The sequence below is a fragment of the Euprymna scolopes genome, chromosome 8 (assembly GCF_053919585.1).
Source record: "Euprymna scolopes isolate OS-2025 chromosome 8, ASM5391958v1, whole genome shotgun sequence".
NCBI classification, from domain to species: domain Eukaryota; kingdom Metazoa; phylum Mollusca; class Cephalopoda; order Sepiida; family Sepiolidae; genus Euprymna; species Euprymna scolopes.
In genome coordinates, this window is record NC_136489.1 from 102,438,167 (window position 1) to 102,459,662 (window position 21,496).

General features: G+C 37.8%; 1 protein-coding gene across 6 annotated transcripts in view; it reads right to left on the bottom strand.

Moving 5' to 3' along the window:
- Positions 1 to 21,496, bottom strand: part of LOC145283680 (exosome complex component CSL4-like) — a 141,968-nt gene that overhangs the window by 36,818 nt on the left and 83,654 nt on the right. For all 6 annotated transcript variants that reach the window (XM_080132698.1, XM_080132699.1, XM_080132702.1 and 3 more), the window contains one exon: positions 15,620 to 15,738. In XM_080132698.1, coding sequence (XP_079988824.1) covers positions 15,620 to 15,738 — 119 coding nt within the window. The remainder of the gene's footprint in view (positions 1 to 15,619; positions 15,739 to 21,496) is intronic.

A 21,496-nucleotide genomic window follows, 5' to 3' on the forward strand; every position in this document is an offset into this window, starting at 1 on the left:
TAATAATATAACAATACTTGAAATATTATATAATAAAATGAAATATAAAATATAATACAAAAACAAACAATAAATAATATATAAATTAAAATAATATATAAGATAACATAAAAAATATTACTTTACTGAAAATAACCTTTTAAGCGTTTCTGGAGATTTTTAAAATATAACTGAAAAAAGTATTCTTTATTTTATTGGTTCCAGAAGGTTTCAAAAACTAAATGTTGTAAAGTATTGGATTCTGGAACATTCTCCAGCGATTACTATAAATAGAAGAATATGCATTTGTAAAACCAGTTACTGTTTCATACACCAAATGGAAAGGACGTGAAGCTGAAGCTACCTTCTGCTAAAATTATTAACTCCGGCCAAACAACAAGAAATTAATGAAACCTGGTTATAAATAAGCACACTGAATGTCAAGCCTAATAAACCATTCTACAAACAAACCACAACGGACAGCATCTTCGTAAATATAGACTTTTTTGAATCTTAATATTGACCAAAGAATATATATTTTTTAATGTTATATAAGTACTATTATCTTATGGTATATTGCCAGAACAAAAACCTTTATTATCTCCCTTAGATCATTCTGTTTACCATAAAGTAGTTTTTGTTACATTTTCTTTTGTTTGCAATAAATTTATTTAACTCAATTCTGTTTCTTTTTACTCTTTTTTTATTTATTTATAATATATATGTTGCAGTGAATACCTCTAGACATCACAAGAACGTAACACTTTCCATTGATGACCAATGCTTTTAAGAAGATAAGTGGTCTCAGCAATGACAATGTGTAGGTTCTGCCACACAGAAATAGAGAGTGTGAGCCATTTGATATCCAGCTGTAACATTCTACTGGAGGACGGCTACTATAAGATGCCACACAGTGCGGTGTGTAAATATCTCCCTTGGACCATCTGTAAAAAGTTGAATATTGAATGTAGCAGCAAGTCCCGCGAATATATACCAAAAAGAACAGTTGGAAAGAAGTCACACACCATTCATTATGACTATGCAATTTCTACAGCTTCATACCTAGAAAACGGAGCTATTAAATCCGACAGTGATATGGGACAAGAAGGAGAAAGAAGCAACCTCAGAAAAAGGTAGCAACATCAATGATGCTGGGTTAAACAGAGCTAAGATGGAAAAAGATAAAATACCAAGGTCTTATGTACGACACGAAAAGAAATTGGAATCTTAGGAAGATCTCTATAATTCCAGTAATTTAGATGCAATCAGATTTATGAAAAAGAATTTCAAAAATTACTTGGCAAATAAACTCAGTGAAGAGAGATCAAAGCAATTCCATTTAAATAGACAGTTAGAATCTTAAAAAGAACTGCATGCCTGTGGAACTGTCTTCTGTTTGCCTGCCTTCCAGCTGACTACAATATGATTGTCTTTAAGTTCAACGTAAACAAGTTCTTGATGAGCTGTTCCACTTAAGTTAACAAATTTACAGAATTTCCATTACTAACGATTACTATATTGTCGAATTGACTACTGTACACTTTTTAACCCTTATCCTTGAGAGGCCTCTGGGCCTTGATAAGTGGTGATGCGTAAAAAAAATATATATATATATCTTTAAAAGGTCTCTTGGTTGAAATGTATGAAATAGCTGGTGAATGCCTAGCATCTGGCAGGATGTCTTATCTTCAGATTAAACAAAATATATTTTTTTAATAATCCAAATCATAATTTTTCTTGAGTAAAAAAAATAATACAGCTTAATTACATATATATTTTTTTTCAATTTGCTTATGTATTTTGATTATTAGTCTTGTTGCAATATTTTGATCCTATAATGGGGTATGATCCCACACAGTCGGACGATTCTATTTATAAAAGATGCTGCTAAGAACTGACGAATCAAATTAACTACGTTCTGCTACCAACCAATCAGAAACCAGAATTGCTTCATAAATATTAAACCCTTTCTGGAGCAATTTCACATGTTCTTTTCCCGGGTTTCGACACGGTAAGAATATTTTGTTCTGTGGAACTGTCTACTACAAACAAGTCAACTCCCAGGACTTGTGTGTAACAGCGAACCATCTGAAACTGTTTCTGAAACTCCAAATGGCTTACACTTCTAGAGGTTATGGGCCGAGCGTGCGTCTTTATTTCAATGGATCCGAATCAAAATTCGAATTGTGGCAAGTTAAATTTCTGGGATATCTACGAATCCAAAAGCTACACAAAGAACTAGAAACACAACCTGAAAACAGAAACGACCCCGACTTCATTGAAAAGAACGCAACTATCTTTGCGGAATTAATACAGTGTTTAGATGACTGAAGTCTATCACTGGTAATGAGAGAAGCCCTGGACGACGGCTACAAAGCATTAAACATATTGAGAGAGCATTATTTATCGAAAGGAAAACCCAAAATTATTTCTTTATACACTGAACTGACCTAATCACAAGAGTTTCCTATGTGGATACAGGACTCAAAATGGCGACTACATTAAAAATGTAGAGAGCTCTGTTAGCGAACATACATTTTTTATTTTCGTGTACATTTGATGCGTCAACAAGCAATAATAATTTTCTTGTCGATTGTGGGACCACGGCACATGTGATTACAAAGGAATCTGATTTTATCAATTTTGATCCCAACTTTAAGCCACAAAATCATTTTGTAGAACTAGCTGACGGGAGTCGAGTCAATGATATCGTTTTGAAAAGAGGCAATGCGAAAATCTCGCTAAAGAACAATACAGGTGAATAGTGTTTCTGTATTCTAGAAAACGCTTTTCTAATCCCAAAATTTAAACAAAATATATTTTCTGTACAAGCTGCCACAAAACAAGGTGAAATATAAACTTTAGCCCCAATAAATCAAAACTGGTATACCCGAATGGAACTGTATTCGACATTAAAGAAAATAGAAGACTATATTATTTAAATAGCGTAGTCCCATCAAAAACCGCCTACCATGATCTACAGACATGGCATAAAATTCTTGGACACTGCAATATTCCTGATATCAAAAAGTTGCCGACTGTAGTTGATGGAATGCAAATACAAACATCAAAAACCTTCAACTGCGACGTCTATACGCAAGGGAAAATGACAAACTATCAAAGCAAGATAACAGAAAAAAAAAAATCCTATCAATGGTGCATTGTGGCTTGAACGGTCCCGTAGAACCGATGGCCAGAGAACATTATAGATATGTGTTGAATTTCGTAGATGACCATTCAGGTTTAATAATGGTTTACTTTTTAAAGAATGAATCTGATACCCTGCTAGCAACTAAGAAATATCTAGCCGACATGGCCCCCTACGGTGAAATCAAGTGTATTCGCTCTGACAACGGTACTGAATTTACCAATAAAGACTTTGAATTTTTACTAATTAACCATCATATCAGGCATGAAACATTAGCTCCTAGATCGCCACACCAAAACGGGACTGCTGAACGTGCGTGGCGGACACTTTTTGAAATGGCAAGATGCCTACTCATTGAATCAAAACTCTCTAAAAACCTCTGGACATATGCACTTATGGTGGCAGCCTATATACGCAACAGGTGTTTTAACAAAACATTATCTAAAACTCCATATGAATCTTTCTGCGGTAAAAAAAAAAAAAAAAAAAAAAAAATTTAAGCAGAATGCATATATTTAGTTCAACTTGCTTCGCATAAAAAGAGTAAATTGAATATTAAAGCTGACAGAGGTATATTTCTTGGATACGATAAAAACAGTCCAGCCAATTTAATATTTTTTCCCGAAAAAAAAATAAAATAAAAAGAATCCAGTGTGTAAAATTCACAGACACGTTTAATTGTAAAGACGAAAACCCGTCATATGAAGAGGATGGAATTATATTACCTCAAATAATTAGAACAAACGAAAAGAATAAAAATGACGGAGACGAGAGTGTCCATGATGATGATAAAGTCGAGATATCCCGAAAGAAATAGAAGACGACCCGATTTTTTTGTGGTCGACAATATAAAGGATTATCAAATCGACTATTGCTGTTCAATGGAAAATGCGCCAAAAAGCTTCAACGAAGCAATTAATTCAGAATAGTGTGATGAATGGAAAATTGCCATGAAAAAAGAAATAGATGCCTTAACCGAAAATGATACCTATACGGTAGTGCCTCTCCCAAGAGATAAACATGTTATTTCTACCAGATGGGTCTTTACAAAAAAGAGTACAGCATTAGGCGTAGAACAGTACAAAGTAAGATTTGTTGCTAAGGGGTGCTCTCAGATTTACAGTAAAGAATACCTTTCTACGTTTTCGCTGACCACAAACCTAACGACAATCAGAGTTTTACTGCAAGTCGCATCACAATATGACCTAAACATCCATTAAATGGACGTAAAAAATGCTTATTTGAATGCCCCAGTAGACTGTGAAATTTATATTACCCCTCCAGAGGGATTTATAATGAAAAATAAAAATAGCGTGTGGTGACTTAACAAGTCATAATATGGTCGAAAGCAGAGTGCTCAGTGTTAGAACACAGTATTCTATGATTATATTATTAAACAACAATTTAGACAATGCGCTGTAGACTTCTGTTTATATACCCAACTCAAAGACAATAAACCACTGATTTTGGTTTTGTGGGTCGATTATATTTTAATTACATCATATTGTGACGTTAACTGATGTTAAGAAGAAATTAAGTAATAGATTCAAAATGACCGATCTTGGCAAAATATCCTGGTTTCTGGGGATAGAATTTACTCAAAGCAAAGGACTTGTTACGATGACTCAATCGAGGTACATCGACAAAATACTATTAAAATTTGGAATGGGAGAGTGCAAGAAACGCTCTACACCGGTCGAAAATGATATTAATAAAAATATACACACAGAATCTGAAATAATAAATGACACACAATATCGCCAAATTATAGATAGTCTTATATATTTGATGACTGCAACCAGGCCCGACGTGTGCTGTACAGTAACAAAACTGTCACAAAAATTATCACGACCGACAATGAAGGATTTAAACAGAGCTAAACAAGTCCTACGTTATTTAAAAGGAACTAAAGAACAGAAGTTAGTATTTGGAAAATCAAGAAATCCCCTAAAATTCGAAGGTTTTTCGGATTCAGACTGGGCAAATGACGAAGATCGCAGAGGGTATCTGGATATTGTTTCAGACTCTCAGAAAATGGGCCTGTTGTTTCATGGAAATCTAAAAAGCAACAGATTGTATCTCTCTCTGCGTGTGAAGCAGAATTTATCGCGATCACACACACGACCCAGGAAGCACTCTACCTTAAAAATATCCTGAAGACTATTTTAGAGCCAGAATTGATTACAAGCCCCGTGGTGGTTGATTGTGATAATCAAGCCAGTATAGTCTTAGCACAGAGGACGGTGATCAACCAAAGATCTAGGCATATGGATATAAAATGCCATTTCGTAGAAAACGAGATAAAAAAGGAATCCATTATTTTGAATTACATATCATCAGAACAAAATATCGCTGATGTATTTACGAAACCGGCGACACGGATAAAGCTACAACGTTTTTTCTCAAAACTTGTTGGTGAATTCGACTGAATAATTTTTTTTTTTTTTTTCAGTCACTGCCCTGTATGTATATAGATTTCTATATATTAAAAATACAGACCAGCGAAGTTCCACTTATGAGAAGGCTATTACTTCTTTGCATGAATATCAGCGGAAAACCCTAGGGATAATGCTCAGTATATAGATTTCTATATATATATAAAAGAAAAAAAAAAAAATGGTCCTGGACAAGACGTTAAACTGTATACATTTTATTTGTATTAACACTTTAACCTACTAATGCGTAACTAATACTTTTGCTTAAGAAAAAAAAAAAAAAATCTTTGTAATTTTCCTTTTTGACATTTGAACACAATTAAAAATGGCGTCTTTTTAAATGCTAAAATTCTAAGACCCAAATGATTTCTAATTTTTGTTATGTCTAAGTAAATATAAAAATATATATTTATTTTTAAGCAGAACAAACACAAGGGACTTCCCCATTATAAAAAATAGGGAGGATGTTGCAATATTTTGATCCTATAATGTGGTATGATCCCACACAGTCGGACGATTCTATTTATAAAAGATGCTGCTAAGAACTGACGAATCAAATTAACTACATTCTGCTACCAACCAATCAGAAACCAGAATTGCTTCATAAATATTAAACCCTTTTTGGAGCAATTTCACATGTTCTTTTCCCGGGTTTCGACAAGGTAAGAATATTTTGTTCTGTGGAACTGTCTATTACAAACAAGTCACCTCCCAGGACTTGTGTGTAACAGCGAACCATCTGAAACTGTTTCTGAAACTCAAAATGGCTTACACTTCTAGAGATTTATAACAAAATCAGGATGTTTAAAAAATTCTCAATTTCAAAATTAAAAAATTTTGTAAGATATATTCTGGACAGAAGGTTTTAGAAAAAAAAAAAAAAATCAAATGTTTCTCAACTTAGTTTATAGAATTTAATAAACAGAACAATCGTCTGTCTCACTATTGGTGTTATTGTTTTAATTTGGTGATATCAGCTGCTGTATGTGGGTGGATGACAACACTTCCTCGTAAAAACTAACGTTAAAATAAATTGTGGATTGACAACCACAAATAAAAGTTATCTTCTATATATAATGTTTAGTGGGTAAATGGGCTTTTTATGATTCCATTCAAGTCTTTGGGTCTAATAATGTGTTTTATAAAAGAAAAAGAAAAAAGAAAAGGAGCCTTATGGTTTTATTTAAATCTAATAATTTACGCACCTGAAATGCACACTTATCCCTTATTGTTAACAGCATGATAACCAGGTTATCAAGTATGGAATAGAGAAAAAGTAATCAAATCAGATAAATGTACCAATTACAATTTGGGGGACATTTTATAAACAAAGTATTATGGGATAAGCTGATATATCTATTTTAGGAGTAATGTACTTACTCAGAGACTACACATAGTTACATCACCAGATTATAGGCATGCGATCATGGCAGTTATGGCCCCAGAATCATTATGTGCACTTCTGTAACATACTTTTAATTATTATTGGCCTACGAGGTTACAACACAAAGCAATCAAGGGAAGTTCGGATTGCGAAAAAGCTTTTAAATTGGAAGGAGGAAGAGAAGCATTAAGCAGATTTTTGTGATCTCTGATGCTTTAGTCAATTTCATCGAATTTTAAGGGAAAACTAACGAGTGTACTTTTAAATAGTTGAGAAAAAAATGCAAAGTTTGCCAATTTTCTCATTTTTTCAATTGTAATGAGATTACTCCATGGTGATAAAAAAGATAGGATGATAAACAACTATTATAACTTAGATGTGATGTAGGTTAGAGATGTGGATAAATGTCACATTTGTGATTGTTTTGATAATTTCAAGATTGAGACAAATTCAAAAACTTTTTGTTTGTATTTTAAGGTATGCCGATTTGAAGAATGTGTTAAACATAATTTTAAAACATTATGCACTGATCAAGAGAAAATTGAAAAAAAAAAATAGAGCAACATTTGCGATTGAAATGAGCAGAGTGTACCAAAAGAATGTTGGCATGCTACTATAATGAAATTCTTGCCTGGCAATTCGCTTTTAATTCCACAAACTGTAGAGGCCAGAAAAGAGTTATCCCCCTTTCGCTCAGACTTTGCATAAGTGGAGTTATCCCCCTTATAAAAGGACAAGCGAATCGCCATTATTTGTTTACACTCGTTCACGGCAACACGCTGTCGGATTAGAAAACCAGCTTGCTTAAAACGCAAACCTTACATGGCGCTACGAACATATTGTCACTTTAAAACGTGAAATACTTATATCGCAGCATTAGCAGTGTCAGAAATTTCGTGAAAATAGTGAATAATTCCACCCCATCTTTCCAAGCTTATAACTCCTCGAAAAATGTAATTCAAGCCCTAATTTTTTTTTTCAATTAAAGGAGCAAGGACCAAGGTTTTATTAAAAAAACAAAACAAAAAAAAAAACAATGTGTTTTTTTTTTAAAGAAAAGGTTTTAAACTCCGGACTTTACAGGTAAATTTCTAAAAAAGCGATTTTTTTTTGTTTTAAATGTGAATATATTATTTATTGACCTTTTCTCTTCAATTTGTGATATATAAAACTCCCCGACATAATTAATTATTTACTTTTTAATAGACATTTCAAAATGAGAGGCGTGAATTATTCGACCCCCTGTCTTTCCAAGCTTATAACTCCTCGAAAAATGTAATTCAAGCCCTAATTATTTTTTCAATTAAAGGAGCAAGGACCAAGGTTTCATTAAAAAAAAAAAAAAAAAGACAAAAAAATGACAAAAAAAACAAAACAATGTGTTCTTATAAAATAAGGTTTTAAACTTCGGACTTTACAGGTAAATTTCTAAAAAAGAGATTTTTTTTTTTTGTTTTAAATTTGAATATATTATTTATTGACCTTTTCTCTTCAATTTGTGACATAGAAAACTCCCCGACATAAATTAATTATTTACTTTTTAATAGACATTTCAAAATGGGTGACACTTGGGGGGGGGGGGGGGAATTAAAAAAAAAAAAACGTTTGTCTAAAATATTATATTCGGTTTATTGGAAAGAACATAAAATTTCACATTGACCCTGAAAATATCGTAAAAATAGAATCAATAGAAAAATTTTGATAGATTTTTAAAGTTTAAAAATTGAAAAATATTGAGTTCGGAAAATTCATTACTGTTTTAAAAAAAAAAAAAAATATTTCTATTACTTTTAAAACAACTGTAATAGTTTATTTTGGAAGTATAATCCATAAAGAAAATAAATAACCCATTTTTAACAGAGAAATTACGAGATTTTTATATTGTATTCGCAGTTTCGTGTTAGAGGTGTCAAAAATTCCTACAAAAATTCTGATACTGCTATCGCAGCATTGAACTAAAGATATCGTTACACTATGGAACAAGAAAACGTTCTCTTATTACGTCAACTAGTCGAGTTACTAAAAGAAAACATCGAATTACGGAAGGACATCTTACACGGACGAGCGAACACGTCGCAAACAAAAAGAATGCAGCGACCTTCTATAGGTCTGGACTCAACAGATAGCGAATGGGCACTCTTTTTAGACACCTGGTCACGGTACAAGGAGATGTGCAGACTCGAAAATCCAGCTGCAATTCGAAACGAACTGCGAGAAGCATGCACACCGGAAACGAACAGGTTACTGTTTGAGCTCATTGGACCAGAATGACTCAACAATGCGGCAGAGGAGTACCTTCTTCATCAAATACGACTGGTGGCCATTCAAGGCTTACACAAGGAAGTCCACCGACAAACGTTTCACTTCATGAAGCAAAATGAGGGGGAGTCAGTGACCCATTTTTTATCAAGGTTACGTGGCCAGGCGAAATTTTTTGAATTTCGTATTCAGTGTCCGAACGAACCCACTTGCCGGCAGCAGGTTAATTACTCAGACGATATGGTTGCCGGGCAAATGATGGCAGGGTTAAGAAATATCAAACACCAGAGAAGGGTACTGGCAGAGGCAGCTACACTTCCTACCTTGGATCTTCACGGTTGGTTTGCCTGGAGGCAACAGACGAGGCAACTCCACACTTTTCCGATACCACACAACCTCTCGCGATGTCTGGGGTACAAAGGTCGAATCAAGTACAACAAATGCATGAGGCAAAGGCCCTGTCGACCCCACGGGACACCAAACCTTGCAACAGTTGCGGAAAAACATCACACCGAGGTGGATCGATGAACCGGAAAGATTGCCCAGCAGTGGGACTCAAGTGCCACTTTTGTGGAATTGTGGAATAGTAGGGCACATTAAAAAGGTGTGCCGGAAAATTAATAGATCCAAAACGGAGGCTATAAAAAGCGGGGAGTCGTTCATGTTTTGCACCACGGATAAAGCCCCTACTCACAGACACAATGAGAGAAAACCGGCAAACATTCCTCACCTTGCAGAGGTAACTGTAATGAACAAGTGCCATGCGACCTTTGGAAGGGTGCCAAAGAAGCCGATGAAAGTAAGCACCCACGCCATCCAAGCCTTCGCGGACACAGGAGCCCAAACTTGCTCTGTTGGCCCCGAGATTCAAGGACTCCTCGGGTACACAAATGGGTACTTGGTTCCAACTACCCATCGGATAAGGGGTATAACAAATAGCCAGTTACACATCAAGGGGGTCCTGTTTTTACATATTAAGTTGGGATCAAGAGAAACACGACAGGCAGTGTATGTGTCTGACAACACATCCGGGCTCTACTTATCACAAACGGCACTTAAGGAGCTGAAATTATTGCCATTCAATTTTCCTACATCATTATCGCAAAGCAGCTCAGCGGAAACAGAAGAGATGGCCCCTTGCGGGTGCCCGCGCAGAGCACCGGCTCCGAAGAAACCAGCAGCAATCCCATTGGAGCCAACCGACATTAACAGAGAAAAATTGGAGCAATGGCTAAAGGAACATTTCAAGGCCAGCGCATTCAATACCTGTCCACACCAACCACTCCAAGTAATGAAGGGTAAACCCTTAGAAATAAAATTCCTCCCAGATGCGACACCGACGGCAATCCACACACCAATACCTGTCCCCCATCATTGGAAGGAAAAGGTGAAACAAGATATAGACCGTGACGTGGCACTGGGGATAATCGAACCCGTACCGGTAGGCACACCAACTACTTGGTGCTCGAGAATGGTGGTCACACCAAAAAAGGATGGGTCCCCAAGGCGGACGGTGGACTTACAAAAGTTGAACGAGGCGACCATGAGGGAGACGCACCACACTTCGTCCCCATTCAATCAGGTCTCGGTAATACCTGCACATACCAGGAAGACTGTACTCGATGCGTGGAACGGTTACCACAGTTTACCGCTGTCTCCAGCTGCACGAAACGCCACCATGTTCATCACTGAATGGGGTCGATACAGGTACTGTCGAGCCCCTCAAGGATTCCATGGATCAGGAGATAGCTACACCCGTCGATTTGATGATATCACCATGGACATGGCTCGAAAAACTCGGTGTATAAATGACAGTCTCCTGTGGGACAACTCAATGAAATCCTCATTCTGGCACACAATTGAATATATAAACCACTGCGCCGATAGAGGGATTGTGTTTAACCCAGACAAGTTTCACTTTGCTGACATGGAAGTGGAGTTCGCAGGGTTTCAAGTAAAAGCGAACGGAGTCAAACCCACAAGAAGAATGACTGAAGCCATCCTGAGCTTCCCCACCCCGACAAATATTACTGGGGTTAGGTCCTGGTTCGGACTCGTAAACCAAGTCTCCTATGCATTCTCACAAGCCGAAGTTATGGCCCCATTCCGAGAGTTGCTGAAAACAAAGGACAGGAAATTTTATTGGGATGAGACATTGGAACAGATATTCCAAGAATCGAAAAAAATAATAGTGAAAAGAATTGAAAAAGGCATCCAAACGTTCGAAATGAACAGAGCAACAGGACTTGCGACAGACTACAGCAAAACAGGGATATCATATTTTCTGTTTCAAAAGCACTGTAGATGTGAGGGGGAATTAAACATGAGTTGTGGGGATGGCCATTGGAAACTCATCCTGGCGGGATCCCGTTTTACCAACGACGCGGAATCACGATATGCACCAGTGGAAGGTGAAGCCTTGGCTCTGATCTATGGGTTGGAATCATGCCGCATGTTCATACTCGGATGCCCAGACTTGGTGATTACAGTGGATCACTTACCGCTCGTAAAGATATTTTCAGACCGAGCCCTGGAGAATATAAAAAACCCAAGCCTGTTAAACTTCAAGGAAAAGTCACTCATGTATAAATTCCGGATAAAACATCGACCGGGGAAACTCAACTTGGCCCCTGACTGTGCATCTCGATACCCAGCGGGCACCCCACCAAGAAACCAGGACCAATCCATTGACACCGCAGTCAAAGCCGCCCTCACATCGATGTACGAGAATGATACTACGTTAAGAGCCATCACATGGGGAAGGATTGTGGCTGCGGCAGCCACAGACGAAGAATGCAGGACTTTGAAAGAACTGATTCAAAATGGCTTCCCCCAGTTACGTAACAATATCCCAACCGTAGTTCGAGTCTTCTGGCCTATGCGTGAGGAGTTATATTGTCTGGAAGGAGTGATCATCAAGGGGAACAAAATCCTAATACCTCGACAACTCCGCGCAGAGGTATTGGAATCTCTTCATCATCAGGGTGTGAACAGAATGCTGGCGAATGCGAGACAATGACTATTCTGGCCAGGGTTGGATGCTAACATCAGGCAAACAAGAGCCCAGTGCCGCACATGCAATGAAATCGCACCATCTCAGCCCAGGGAACCCTTGATGTCCCCAGCAGACCCGGAATTTCCATTCCAACAAGTGGTGGTTGACTTCGTCCAGATGCAGGTATAACCCTTTCTCCCTCGCAGAGGTCGCGCGCGCGCGCACGGTGAAAAACGACGCGCACTAACCCTAAGGACGGTTGGATATATTTTCGCTCCTTCGAGCCTCGGACACCGCACAAGCATCCGTCTCTCTCCCTCTGCTACTGAGTCTCTCCGAATTGGACGTTGGTATCTGGCCGTCTAGTGTCGTAACGCCCAGTCGGGAATTCTTGGTAATTTCTGTCGTGATCGTCTTCTCGTCGGTGGCCGTCTCTCTCTGTCTGCGACGGCTGGAAAGTCAAGTTTGGTTATGCTGAAATCGAAGGGCAGTCTTCACAAGTATAAATGGAAACAATCAACAACGATGAGGATAGTTTTAGGCTGTTCATTTAGTGATTCGGTATACATTAAGGCTCGGCTCGTCACTTATACTTTCGTCAGGCTTGGAATGCAACCCCCACAGTGTATTTAAACAAAAACTCTAAGTGGCGGTCTTGTTAGTTCTCTTCGTCTCATTTAGAAGAGGCTGGCGGCACGCGTGGCTTTCCAACTTCTCTGTTCGACCGACTGCCCGATTCTCTCCTTGTCGTCTATTTCCGTAGTAGTTTTATTAAACGTCATCCTCCCCTTCCTTCTGTAGTCGACCCAATCTCTCTATTCGACGGGTAATCATAATTCTTTCTCTCTCTCTCTCTCTCTCTCCTTCCCAACCGACCCCCTCTCGATTCAATTCCGAGAATTAGTTATCTGTCTAGGCATTTAACCAATTTGTTCCCTTAAAATTAGAATGACTAATTCAATTGTTTTCGGGGTTTGTTCTTTCTCCCTCATCACCTCCAACTTGTTGGTTTAAGTGAATCATGTTATCATTTACACTCGGATCGTCGACTTTACTCGTCGACCCTTCCCAGACCTTCTTGCGTTTTCCTCGCCAACCCGACATCTGGCTTATCTTTAATCTGGCCCTTTTGAACTCCAAATAATTTATTTGTCACCCGATGACAATTCGTTGGTTTCTCACGAGATGGGACTGAGACCTCTCGCCCAGCTCCATCCCACTCACCCTCAACCTAGGAAGCAAGGTTATCCGGTGTCGCCCGGCTTCGTTACACAGGGTAGACACTTTATGGTATACGCAGACAGGTATACGGGATGGATTGAAGTGGCCCTAATGACGTCGGGAAGAGCCAAGACGGTGTGCGATACCTTGAGGACTTGGTTCTGTACCTACGGCGTACCGGAAGAAGTTTCGTCGGATGGTGGACCACCATTTGAATCCCACGAATATGACTCCTTTTTGAGGAATTGGGGCATACGAAAACGTACCTAATCAGCGCATTATGCCCAAGGCAACGGCCGCGCAGAGTTAGCCGTCAAAACCGCGAGACGTATACTGGCGGACAATACCGACAGTTATGGACGCCTGTGCCATGATCGGGCGGCCCGAGCACTACTGACCCATAGGAACACGCCTGTCCAAGATCTGGACATGTCTCCAGCCATGATGCTGTATGGTCGGGTCATTAAAGACCACCTTCCTGTCCTGCGGGACAAATACCAGGTTCGAAAACAGTGGACAGAAATAGGCAAACTAAGGGAAGTGGCAATGGCCAAAAGACACATGAGGAACGAGCAGTATTACAACCAACATTGTCACCCACTCCGGGAACTCCAGGTAGGAGATTACATCCAGATCCAGAACCAGGACGGGAACCACCCACGTCGATGGACAAAGACGGGGAGAATCGTGGAGACCCAGGGGTACCGACAGTACCAAGTCTGGGTCGATGGAAGCAATCAAGTGACATTGCGCAACCGTCGGTTACTCCACAGAATACACCCGGTAGTGGATGGCCCTCGTAACATCAGAAAAAAAATCCCGAACCCACCTATAAATGTTGAGACCCCACAGGAACAACCTCCGGAGGAGGCAATGGAGGTGGAACAACACGCCGACACGGAATCCCCAAGCGAGCATGAGGAAGAAATGGAAGTGGAAGATACCACGGGAGGAGATACCCAAAAATACAGTCCTCCTCCGTTAAGGGAACCGTCAAGTCGGAGGACGAGAGCCCCAAGGGGTTTGTCGCCGCAAATGCGGGGGAAATCGCACGAGTATTTCTCCACATAAAAGATGACCACAACAACTTGCTTTTGTGGTCACGAGAGGGAGGGGCGTGTAGAGGCCAGAAAGGAGTTATCCCCCTTTCGCTCAGACTTTGCATAAGTGGAGTTATCCTCCTTATAAAAGGACAGGTGAATTGCCATTATTTGTTTACACTCGTTCACGGCGACACGCTGTCGGATTAGAAAACCAGCTTCAAATTTCCCTTTGCAAACAGAAGTCACACTTAATCTGATAATCACCCCTGCCCATGATATCATAAAATACCAGACACTTACAAGGTATGTTAACCTGCTATACTAATAAAGAAATGCTCTGCTGAGCTAGTCTCTGTTTTCTCCAAACTTCAAAACTAGATTATTTCGGTGGCCTTTTATCTGATGGGCTGAAGCATTCATTTTTGAGTAGTCCTAGGAGGTCCACCCTTCCAGATCTTTGCCTCTGTCTTTCGGGTGGAGTAAGTTTACTGCTTACTGCCTGATGTACTCTGATCAGGGAATCCTAATGGGGCAGCCCAAGCAATTTTCCAAGAGCCAGAATGTTCTTCCTTTAGGGGTGTTGTCTTGACTTTCCAGCCTTGTTTCACATTTTCCTGTGGTGAGAAGGAAAATACCACCGATTTATGGCAGTTATGTCCTGCCCCCAATCATTATGTGTACTTCTGTAACATACTTTTGCTAATATGCTTCTTGTTAATTGTACGAATGTATTTATCTTGATTATTACTGGCCTGCAAAGCCACAACATTGAGAAGAAAAAAGTAATGACAATTTAAACACGTCTTCCTGTTCCATATTTTTTCTCAGTGGATGTAATAGAAATGATGAACTTATCAAATCTACATTAGGGATGCAGTGAATTCATTAAAACGAACCAGCTCAATGGGCATACTGATTAGAGTTCAACAAGATGGCACAATTGCATCAGTAAAAAGAAAAAAAAAAAAGAAAAAGTCATCACTTTCTACAAAAATGAACAATAAAATCAGAGTTAAGAATAGTTGGTATATCTCTTATGAATTCAAAAAAGAATCTTAAATAAAGTTTAAAAATGATTTTAAAATAATTATTTTGTTTTCAACGGAAATCAAAAGAAACAATTGAGGTTGAGGAATTCTCAGTCATTAGACTTACTTTGTCGTTAACAGTGTCTGTATGCAAATAACCCATTAAACTAGCATAGACATAACCATTACGCACATAAGTACCATTTCCATTGCAGTTTTCTTCACTTAATCGACACAATTTCTGGCCTGTGAAGAAATAAAAAGGAAAAACAGAAACAATGAGCAATTAAGAAACATTTAATGTTACAGTAAAAACTATAGAAATCTGAAAAGTAAAACATGGATTACTTCCCTTTCATTTCTTTAACTGTTCAGCTATTTTAAGAGAATTTGGATTCGTTTTTTTTGGTTCCCCGACAAAAAGGAGGGTGGACCTGTAAATTCACCCTTGTCTGTTCGTCCGTTCATCTGTCTGCACTTTCCTCAATAACTACACCTTGGAATTTTTTGAAATTTTGCACAAACATTAAACATGATATGGGTAAAAAAGTAACAGATTTTTTTAGAAAACTCTGATTAGCCCTCTAGGGGTGGCGTTTTGGGTTAAAATTGCTAAAATTGACACTTTTGTGCTTATTAAAAAAATTGATGCCTTGGATCTTTATAAAACTTTCTGAAAAGTTGTAACTAACTGATTTCTATATAATTTTGTTTCTCTATACTTTGCAATAACTTGTGCTCCAGGGGCTCTTTTTAGGGCTAATAAAAACACTCCATTTTTAGGACTATTTTACCATATTTGTTCAAAATATGTTAAGGTTATGGGGACTTTTGAGGCTAAATGGGGGGGGGGAATGGTGGACTTTGTCATTTCTTTTTTTGCATGGTGCAGAAGTCAAATTTACATATGTTAAGACCTAAAACTACACTGTTTGTTCATTTTAAACCAGGATTTGACATCCCCTGAGCACTTTCGGGGCTAAATGGGAGGGCGCAATTCTGAACTTAGTCATTTTTTTATGCCTCGTTCGCTGTGCACTCATGGGGACATACATGCTTCATTTTTTTTTTTTTTTTTTTTTTTTTTTTTTTTTACATACATGCAAAAAAAGAGAGGGAGTTGGTGTTATTTTAATTACTGGTTGTACATATTTGGATTATTGTTTTCATTTTGTGTGTTATTTTCACAATATTTCAGTTGATATCACCGACTTTCTTCAGGTGTATCTTGTCGAACTCAAGAATCTGTACAAAATTTTGAACGTAAGCCTTTATTTAATCTATAGGGTTAGCATGCTTTTATTTTGTTCAAGTAGAAGTTCCAAGTAATTTGCAATTGTATTTTGAGTATCGCCAGCACTAAGGATTGAACCTTTCAACCTCTTCAAGAGTGTAACACATAACTGAATTTTTACCAATTACTTTATCCATTATGCTACAGGTCCAAATGATACAAATTATCAATCCTCATCTTAAAAATTGCAGCAACTAAATTGCTGGTTATACTTGCATAGATTAGATTTTTAAATGTTCCATATTTTTCAGTATATTCATCAAATGACTTTGAAAAAAAAATAAATAAATAAATAAGATGCATATGACAGATTAGGAATCAGATTTACAGTGAAGGAAATCAACTCTGCTAACGCTTATGCCTTACCAAGACTTGGGTTCTCAATGGAGGTATTAGATTTAGTTATAATTCCTTAAGTTTCTGTACTTCATTCCGAATAAATTCATGATTAGATGCAGAGTAATTTCTGCTTTTTTGTTGCAATTGCTTTACATTTATTTGATAAATTGGCAAAAAGAGCAGGTGGCTCTATTTTCATCTGTGCAACGTTACAGATTTGTAAGGGAGGTATTTTTCCATTAAAAAGAAATTCTACACAGTTATGTAGCTGCATGAATTCTTGTCCAAGTATAATAGAAGTACACAGGTTGGGTAAGACGCATATTAGGATACATTTGTCCATTAATTACAATAGATGCAACGCAGTGACCTTGGGTTTTACTTGTGAGGTTTGGGGAAGCCATATTTACTGTGTCACTGGAAGGTAGTATACGAAGGCCAAGCGATCTCACGATATTCATTTGTAAGAAATTATGAGTGCTTCCACTGTCTACCATAGTTTTCAGGCAAGTGCTGTTTATTGTTGCCTTTACAATAAAATTGTGTGAGCAAGGTGTGCATTGAGATGAAGCTGTGAGAGTTCTAGAAAAAGCAGCACATTCTTTGGTTAATTCAGATGTAGGATCATTTTTAGATTTCTTCTGGATATATTGATACTTTAGCTGATGAAGTGTCATAAGCCGCTGCATTGTGTTGAGCCATTTCGAGACTTCTTGCGGTTATTACTGCATTATCCAAATTAATTTCATAGCTTTCTAGTAGTCTTTGTTGTATCGTTGAGGAAGTGAGACCTGTGATAAAAGCATCTCTTATAGCAAGTTCAGTATACTGAGAAGCAGTGATGTCTTCGAACTTACATCCTTTGAAAGATTTTTTACAGTTAGGAGAAACCGATCAATTGATTCACCTGGTTGCTGTTTTCTCGTAGCGAATAGGTGACGAGCAAAAACAGAATTAACTGGTTTGACATAAGTAGATTGAAGAATACTAATAGCTTTCTCGAATGTTATACAGTTTGATATCAGGGAATGTACTTTAGCTGATATATAGTTAATAAGTATACTTAGCTTATTTGGAGGATTTTCAGGATGAGCGGCTGTCAGAGAGTCAATACAATTGACGAGGGTATGATACTAGTGGTTCCATTCATCAGCGGTTGTTTCCAACGATCCTTCAAATTTACTAGGTCTCAAAATCGTATCCATTGTTACGGTTTATTTTTTTTATGTTGAATAAATTGTAATAAAAATGAAGGCTGTTTTAAATGAGCAGAAAGGTTTTATTCAACATAAAAAATACAACCAGTAGGAATGCATAACAAACGAACAACAATCAGAACAAATGAACAAACGCGCCAATTTCCAACATTATTTTTAAATCTACAAGGGGCGTGCAATAAAGTAATGCCCCTGACTCACTTCCCATAGCAGTAGAGCAACGAAACTTGGCACAGTTATTAGTCTTTCTCTACATAGGAACCACCCAGAGTTATACATTTCTTCCATCATTTGATGCAGCTCTGGAGACCGTTTTTGTAGAACACCTCAGCTTGGTCCTCCAACCACGATGTGACTTCAGAAATCAAGGCTGCATCATCTGGAAAACGCTTTCCTTTCAAAAACAACTTCATGGCTGGGAAGAGGTGAAAGTCAGCGGGTACAAGGTCAGGAGAGTAGGGAGGATGGGGTGGATTTCATAACCACATGCCTGTGCTTCTGATCTGGCGACATGCGAGTTGTGGACCAGAGCATTGTCCTGCAGGAGAAGGGTAACTTTGCTGATCTTGCCCTGCCTCTTGATTTTGATAGCTTCCCTTAATTTCCTCAAAAGTGAAGTACAATAGGCTCCTGTAATTGTAGTACCCTTTGCCAGGAAATCTGTCATCACTACTCCATCCTGGTCCCAGAAGACTGTGAGTATGACCTTGCCAGCGGAGGGCTGACCCCTTGCCTTCTTTGGAGGTAGTGAGTCCAAGTGCTTCCACTGCATTGACTGGGCTTTGGTCTCTGGATCATAGTAATGGACCCAGGTTTCATCCTGTGTAATCAGTCTTTTGAAAAACTTTGACTCATCTTCTTGGCACATCTCCAAATTCATACTCGAGCACTCAATGCATTCTCGCTTTTGGAATGTTGTGAGCAACCTGGGAATCCATCTGGCAGGCATCTTATGCATATGCAAATAGTCATGAATGATAGTTTTCACAGACCCTGTACTAATCTTGACATCTTGGGCTATTTGGCGAATAGTAATGCGCCGATCTTCCAAAATGGCAGCCTCAACTTGACGGACAGATGCCTCATCAATGGCAGAAGAGGGCGACCAGGTCTGGGAGCTGTTTCCACAGACCTCCAGCCATGTTTGAATTCATGATGCCAGCGTTTTACAAGGTCATATCATGGGGCATTATCACCATAAGTTTCTTTTATTTCATCAAAAGTCTCCTGTGGTGTGCGTCCTTTCAAATACAAAAACTGGATCACTGCTAGACATTCAACAGGCTCCATTTCACACCTGACTCAGTTCAAACAACTGTAAAACAGAAACCACAATTAGTTCAGAGCTGTAATTTGTCACATAACCCGTAGAGATATAAATCATTGTACAGGCAAAATTTCAGCTAGATCAGCCAACTGGAAGTGAGTCAGGAGCATTACTTATTGCACGCCCCTCGTATATGCCGCATGCGTACTAACACTACACATCACATCATAACAATGCTTATTCAATCATATTTATATACCAATTCTTTTATTTATGAAGCTCGATGTATGTTAAACATAACTACAGAGCATATACAAATAAATGACAAAACGTCTATATTTCAAATTCCAAGATATTGTTCACATTGTGTATTTTCTTTCAGCATGTTAAAATGTTCAATTCTTGACAGCACCTTTTTCGTAATACAAAAACATTCATATAATTACTATGCCAATTTTTTTAAAAAATTATTTTCTACCCGAGTCATCAGAAGAATAAGAATTCTTTAACTTTAAAATAAAATAAAAAGAATATGGATGTCTATGAATATAAAAGCGAAAATGTATGTATGTATGTTCGTTTTTTGTGTATGTCTGTAAAAGGCTTTTTTTTCGAGAAGCGGTCAGTCAGTTCACAACTTCTTAAAACTTTTTATATCACATATAAATCATAATATCTACGAGTTAACAATGGAGGTCGTTTGTCTATTTAATTTGCTCGACTTCAAAAAGATAAATATTCAACATTTTTCACTCGCCGCATGTGGATTAGGCCTTTTCGTATAATAAAAGCGACACTAATTCTGGCGGTATTTTTTTCCGGTTGCGATCGCCGGAAATGTCCGAAAGCAATCAGCTTTGATCAATATGGAAATTTTCCTTATATCAGAAAATTGCTATTCAATTTGGACAATCGCGTTGTTATGGGGAGCGGCCCCCCTCCCCCAATATCTTGGAAAATAAAAATAAAAAAGCGTTCCCGCAGTAAATAAAATACTGTCCTGCAGTCAAAGTTGACCTCATTAAGTCATTAAAACGTGCACCTGCCAATTCTAAATAATTAAATAAATTTAAACGTGCTTCCGTTAGTATTTTGCGGTGGCCCAATGGTTAACCGCACTTTTTTTTTTTTCACACTTTAATTTCCAACTTCGCCTCAAAGGTTCGGGTTCGATTCTCATACTTACCTACCAAAACATTTTTTTATTTTACCCCCCCCTTGACACAAACACCCGGGTGTTTTGAATTACCCAAAACAACATACATCTCCACACACCCAGGCAACGCCGGCTACCCCCCGCTAGTGATTACATAAATCCAAAAATAATCAGAAGAGTAATTGCAATTGTGTTTTATGATAAAACACAATTTCAACTACTTTTCAGATTTTTTTGGATTTGGAATATAGACATTTTGTTATATATATATATATATATGACAAAAATAAACAAAAAGAGCAAAACTATATATACGGCAAATAAATGTTACCAAAGGTAATATAAGCTACTCTGCTACCTACTTGGATAAGTTTTAACTTATTTTAAAGCATTTCTTTACTTTGAAACAAAAGTACTGTCAAGTCTTGGAAAAAAAAAAAAAAGCAAAAAAAAAAAAAAAAAGCAAAAAAAAAAAAGCAAAAAAAAAAAAAGCAATTTCTTTTAACGCTATGTCAACTCTTGATAATTGCTGAAAAATTGAGAATTAGACAAATTACATGTTCACATGATTGTTGGAATTAAATGAACGTATTTCTATCACTATTTTGTTTAATTTTCAAGCGATCTGTTACCGCACTAAAATAATGTTATTTAGAAACCTATTCTTAAAATGGGGAGGGGAGGGTGTTGTAACAATAACAAATAAAGATCTATTTTCTTTTGTGAATCAA